Source organism: Elaeis guineensis, chromosome 1 (genome assembly GCF_000442705.2).
Source record: "Elaeis guineensis isolate ETL-2024a chromosome 1, EG11, whole genome shotgun sequence".
Lineage (NCBI taxonomy): Eukaryota > Viridiplantae > Streptophyta > Magnoliopsida > Arecales > Arecaceae > Elaeis > Elaeis guineensis.
Window position 1 is genome coordinate 652491 of NC_025993.2, and position 6342 is coordinate 658832.

At 38.6% G+C, this 6342-nt stretch overlaps 1 protein-coding gene across 1 annotated transcript in view; it reads right to left on the reverse strand.

The window, feature by feature from the left end:
- Positions 1 to 497: 497 nt before the first annotated feature.
- The window catches only part of LOC105035699 (rhomboid-like protein 14, mitochondrial), a 6487-nt gene continuing 642 nt past the window's right edge, over positions 498 to 6342 (reverse strand). The window contains 2 exon segments of the mRNA XM_010911354.4: positions 498 to 1396; positions 1399 to 1495. Of these exon segments, the coding sequence (XP_010909656.2) occupies positions 714 to 1396; positions 1399 to 1495 (780 nt within the window). The 3' untranslated portion in view covers positions 498 to 713.

A 6342-nucleotide genomic window follows, 5' to 3' on the forward strand; every position in this document is an offset into this window, starting at 1 on the left:
ATTTTTTTTTTGCTGGCACGTACTTCAGAATTTGTAATATCGTTTCCATGTAAATATAATGACTGTTACGATAAGATATCGGTCTGATAATCACCGTCATTAATATGCACACATTCCAAATGCTCATACAATGAAAAGATCTCTCTACCGGAATCAACATATTTTGCACAGCGATGCATTATAACAGAAAATACAAAGATCTCTCATAAAAATCTTGTAAAGTTATTTCAAATCAGAAAATTAGCATGCAGATTGCTGCTTATGATTTTTTGAATATAGAAATGATTATAACCACAAGTCATTCCTCCCAGAAGGCGAGAGATCCTCCAGGCGTCGTATTTTAGTGGTGGGCGGTAAAATTTCTTGTGGTACGAAAAAGTGCTGGATTCCAAGTGAATGCAAGCAATGAATGCAACAGTTGGCAAAATGAAGCAATATGAAAAGAAGTTAGAAGTGCAGTCTAATAAATCAATTCTAACTAAAAAATCACAGCTAAGTTCCAACAGAATGCTTTCCTTGTTTTCATTTCTTCGTTGAAGTTCAAGGAAATCCAAATGTGATTCTTTGATCTATGAATACAGCAAAACAAATTCCCCTGCATTTCCAACATCTAATTCCATTTCTTAAGGTCTTCAACAGCCACTAGCCATGAACTCCTTGAGATACAACAAATTCTGAAAGAAGCCAGCGTTTATCAGCACCAACCTGTGGAATCATCTATCAAACCTTTCAAGCCTACGGCGACGGAGCTCTTCCACTGAGAGGTCACTGGTTCGATCAGGTGTGCGCATCAGGCCGAACCCATTACCCCTACGTATTGTGTTGCACATCTCACAGACATCCACCGATGCTGAATTGTCATAAGTACATACCGGGCATCTCCACACACCAGACACAGCTCCCCTTGGTGGACTGCGTCCAATCCTCCCCCTTCCAGATATGCGGTGGCGCTGGAATCCAAACAAGCCACGGACAAACCTTAAAGGCCAGCTTACAATTCGGGCGACATTCCTAATCATAGCAGTGACTGGATCAGGGCCTGAATATGAACCTCTCAGCCGGAGATACAGAAGTCCTGCAAGTATCCCACCAAGGTGACCCAAGAAAGACACACCTGGTACAAATAGCTGGATGAGAATCAACTCAGCCCATGCAGCATGGCGTGCAGGGATAATCATCCCATGCACATAAGCATAGTCATCAGACTGGGCATTCAGCACAACCTTCATGGCAAATAGAACACCAGAAAATCCAACTGCATACTGGTGATAGTATGCGTTCCTATAGTCAAAGAAAAGTAGTAAGCTTTTAGCCAGAAGAAGGGTGATGCCTTGGGACAAGCCAAGCAATGCTGCTACCATAGATGCAAACTCAATACTGCCCATCGAGGTCTCAGCTGAATCCCCTTCCACAGAAGAGACAGCATGTTGTAGACCAAATGGGATTCACCCATATGATAGAAAGCTGACAGGAAAAAGCGCTTCAGGTCCCCATACTGCTTAGGACAGTATTAAAGACCCTAAGTTAGTAAAAGAAAATTCACCCTTAGTGTGATAGGGAAAAAAATTGAAAATGAATGTGGATGATAACTGAAAGATGAAGAGATGCTGCGGGTGACACAGATAGATGAATAATTCATTCAGAAATTAGACTACATAACATGATCAAAGGAACGAAAATGCATTTTTGTGTTTCTACCTTCAGAAAGACAGGAAAATAGCATTACTTCACAATCTGCTTAAAATACTAGCAAGTCATTAAATTGATGCTAGAGTCAACAGAATCTGTTCAAACTGAAATCATTAGGACAGATTTTCTTAACTTTCAAACCACGAATGTCCTCATATCAACATGATCTTTTGTTTTATAAACTCAAAAAAATATATTTCGACAAATCAGTAATTTTGAAAATTTTCATCACTACTTGCAATTGACTCGTTAAACTCTTTCAAACAATCTGATTGCTACATATGCAGCCGGTATACGTGAATCACTCACTGAATCTAAACATGATCTGGTTGCATATCACCCATGCTAATCACTCTGCAATATATTTCAGACTGCATGGCAAATAGATTATTATTCTGCATAATTTTAAGCACCCAGCATAACATAGAACAGGTTGACAGCCCATGATAAACATTTGTCCTTAAAATTCATTCAATCAGCACAGGTTATGCCCTCCGCTACCAATTCAAACTTTATTTGTTCACAACTATATGTGATAGAAATCCTTTTGGGGCAGAGGAAGGAAATCTTAGAATTGAAGATAAGAAACACAAAGAACCTTCTAGACTTTTTTGTATCTTGACTAAAAAATTGATGCTCTCTTTACTAAATAAGAAGACCAGCCAAAATTCAAACAGTGGATGAGTCATAGAATCAGCCAGATAGTAATAAAAACTGCCTCAACCACAAAAGATCCACAAGCAAGAAGCACAAAAGATAAAGCAAAATGACACAACCATTTTCTCCCCCCCAACCACGCCAATAATTGGGAAAGAGAAACATCATCTGACAAGTCTCTAATTTTTTACAGAGAACCAGGTATCAAATAATATGCATTTTCCCAATGAAACAAAAGGACAGAGATACAATGGTCTCCCAAAGTCTATGTTAACAAATAGAGGCGAAACCACTGTTAGATAAACAGGGTCCAATGCCCCCATCTAAGTGGCAACTTGCCAAGAGCTGTACTATGACAACCAAAACCGTTGCTTCTAGCTGCAGATCTCCTCCCACACTGCTTAATCAAAAATGTCAACCACTCTTTTTCCAGCATGCTTAGGACATAAGAAATAAGTGCCCCTAAAACCCGAATTGAAACCTTCCAGACTTGGTTTCTTTCTATCACTATTCCAATTGGCTAAAATTCTAATCCCACTTCTCCAACTTGCTTACAATTAGCCTAGCTCCAGTCAATTGGATATTAGCAAAATGAACACCTAGTTCCTAGCCTAAAGGCTTCCAGTTCTAACTGGGCAATTGCTTAGGCATGAAACAGGACCAGATTTTAGACTAAAGGTGATTGACCAACACATGAACATGGAGAAGGACCATAAGTTTACTAATCATGCTAACAAGCTTGTAGTGCATCAATTCTTTCCCAAAAACACAATGTAGATGACTTCTAATTTCCCACTACTGCTATGAGTTCCAACTTAGGTCACATAAACTTGACTTGAGGGAGAAGTCCCCACTACCTACAATATACTTAAGACTTGGCATGATAGCCTGATGTAATCATGTCGACACAGCAGAGCATAAGTACAGATGTGGGACCTGAATCCCATACCTCAGGAGATAGTTATACCACTCTAACACTTCTTTCTAAATACTCATGTACGCACTAAACCCAATCAAAGTAGGTTACTCAATTAAATTGCCAGCACTGGCCATTACAGAAAACCCAACTTGCTCTTCCTCTAATTGAGGACAACCCAACAATAACTTTACAAGAATTCATCTTAAAAAAAGCAAATTTAATAGAACTTAGCTCCTTGTAACATAGTGAATACAAAGGAAAATAATCTTTGGTGCTTGCAATCAATTGGATTACACTGGATCGCAAAGATTAAACAGGGATCATTTTTTTATTTAATGACTTAGGTTGTTGAAAATCCGATTTTTATAGGACTTATGGATGAAAATGTCAGGAATAGCAACAGGAAAAACATACTCTTATGCTTCCTCCTTTCCACCATTTCCTTTCTATCAGTCGCATCACTGCCAAAGTCTTTAAACTAAAACAAAAAATGAAGTCCCAACATGACACAGTTTAGTTTGAACATCCCAGCCTTTGCAGAAAAATCCACGATGCATGCCAATGCAACATCTTTTTATAGGGCTACAGCCCAGTATTTGCACCTTTCTTATCTGACATGCAAGCTTTATCCTTCAACATTTGGTTTGTCTACAAGTATTTGACATGTGTATTTTCTTTTATAATGAATGATTATTGAAACTCCTACCATAATTTTTAAAATAACAAAATGAAAATGGAAAGATGATTGAGTGCTTATGTTTTGGCAAGGATGAGGAAATCTCTAGGGTAATTATTGCACAAGTAAGCTAACCATCCATGATACACATAAGCTGCTAGCCAGATCATACAGCCCAAAGAACACACCATATAAAATGTATACAGCGTCATGTTGGACAAGTATAATACAGGCAGTATACTTCATTCAAAGTGTTGGAATCAAGAATGGTGGTTCACCAAGTGGTAGGCTTTCAGATTATTGCTATTTTCTCCTCTGAAATTCAAGTTCTAAGATGGCCGATTTAATATTTTCTGGGACATCAGCGGATCATTCATATGAGGAGTTTCCTTCTAGAAAAAGTTATAGTAATTGACCAGATTAATTGAGTCCCATCTTTATCAAAAAATCTTGTCAGGTTTCTTTCCTTTGAAGGTGCAGACATGTGCATGGTCAAATATACTTAGGAGCTGTATAAGCCTGGACATGTCCTAGTGTTCCTACCCCTCTGCCTAGCAATAAGAGATTCTAGGTTACAAGCTTAGATGGTGCATTCTCAAGCATTGGAATCTAGTTATTATGATGCAAGCATGCTTCTTCCCTTTCTCCCAAATAATATACTTTGTGTTCTAGCACTCATCATAACTCTTGGAGAGCTCCAATCCTATTTGGGTGAGGTTGGGTGGATTCCGGCTTCACCAATTTGGCAATGAAACCATTTTTCAAGTGCCCAACCTTCATATGCAGAACACGATAAGATTTCAAAGGAAGAACATTCCTCTCCAGACTCCATCACATGCAGTTAGGCAATGGAGATAAAGCCTAAGAGCACAATGGCCCATTGGATTGGCCACTTTCAAAATACCCACGTCCTTGAAGTTAGGGATCCATCTACCCTTCATGGACTTAATCACTTAAACTCCTAGACAACATAATTGCTGTCCAAGAATTTGTTCCCTGGACCCACAAAATAATTAAATCAAAACTATTTTTAAAATATACTCACCTATATCAGTACAAGCTAACCAAGTCAAAAGAGTCCCACTTGAAGAGATTTTCAATCCCATCTCATCCATGGAAGACTCCCATGCATGCAACCAATAGTCACAAATTCTCTCCTCCTTTCACATAATCTTAAAAGGTTTCACATAAGGACTTCCTAGCGGGTGCTCAAATCCCCCCCCCCCCCCCAACCACCTCCGCCCCTCCATAAAATATGTAACAAACCTCCAAATAAACCATGTTATCTCAAGGAATCCTCTCTTGTAAACATAACCACTACGTTGCAAACTCTTACGCTCTCCCCATTATCTACCAATGCTTTGTAACTTCTAGTTTCCCTCATGTGAACCCTCCAATTTTCATGTTTTCCTGTCTTTCTCATTATATCCCCTTCTTTCTTGAGAGGAAAGATGGGGAACAAGGGAACATTGAGAGCATTACCATTCCCTTGAGCATGGTGTTGGTTCAGATCTTTACCAATGGGGATGCTTATGTAGCCAAAGTTGGTACTTAAGCAGAGGATGGTCATGTTGGCACTCTTCATATATCACAATGCAAGAGGCTGGTCATGCATAGCTGTTGACCAAAGGTGGAGCTCAAAGGAGAGGCAACGGGGCCATAATTGCAGAAAAAAGAGGCACCATTTCCTTCTCATTGAGGCTTGACATGTGAGATACATGTGGCTCCTTTTTGCAAAAGAAAAGGGGGGAAATTGAAGCATATCCCTTGGATTGCTGCCATTAAATTGAGGTTTTCCTGTTTGGTAGACATTATATTCCTATGGTTTTTGTATATGCCTTGGATTGAAATAGCCCACAAGGCCCATGTACCGGGTAATTGCACTTGGGGTTTGGAAGGAGGAAAAAGGTGGTTCTTACGGTTTTTATATTATCATACTAGCAATATATGTCAACTGAAATCTCATGAATCCAAGGGGAAATAAACCAAGTAAAATGCGCACGACCCCTCTAGGAAAAAGCTTACACATTTTGCATCATAAAATATATAATCTTGGTGAACTTTTCGAACATCATCGAAAGAATCTTCTGGATTGTTTTAAGATCATATGTTGCATACCTAAAGCTTCAATTTCATATGTTCGTGAACATAACCCAGCGAATACCGATACTGATATAACCACTTCATTACTCTAGGAAACAGAATCTTCAAGGAATAATTATTTCTCCAATTTTTGGAAAAAGAAACAAGTTGCTAACAACAAATCCGTGTAAACATTTTAGCTTTATGATTTCTCCAACTTCATGAAGTGTTTAATTTTTCTATGTGAGTATTAAAGAGGTTCCCTTTTCCTCCAAAAAAAAAGGAAAAAGAAAAAAAGAAAAAGATTATCAATTATTAA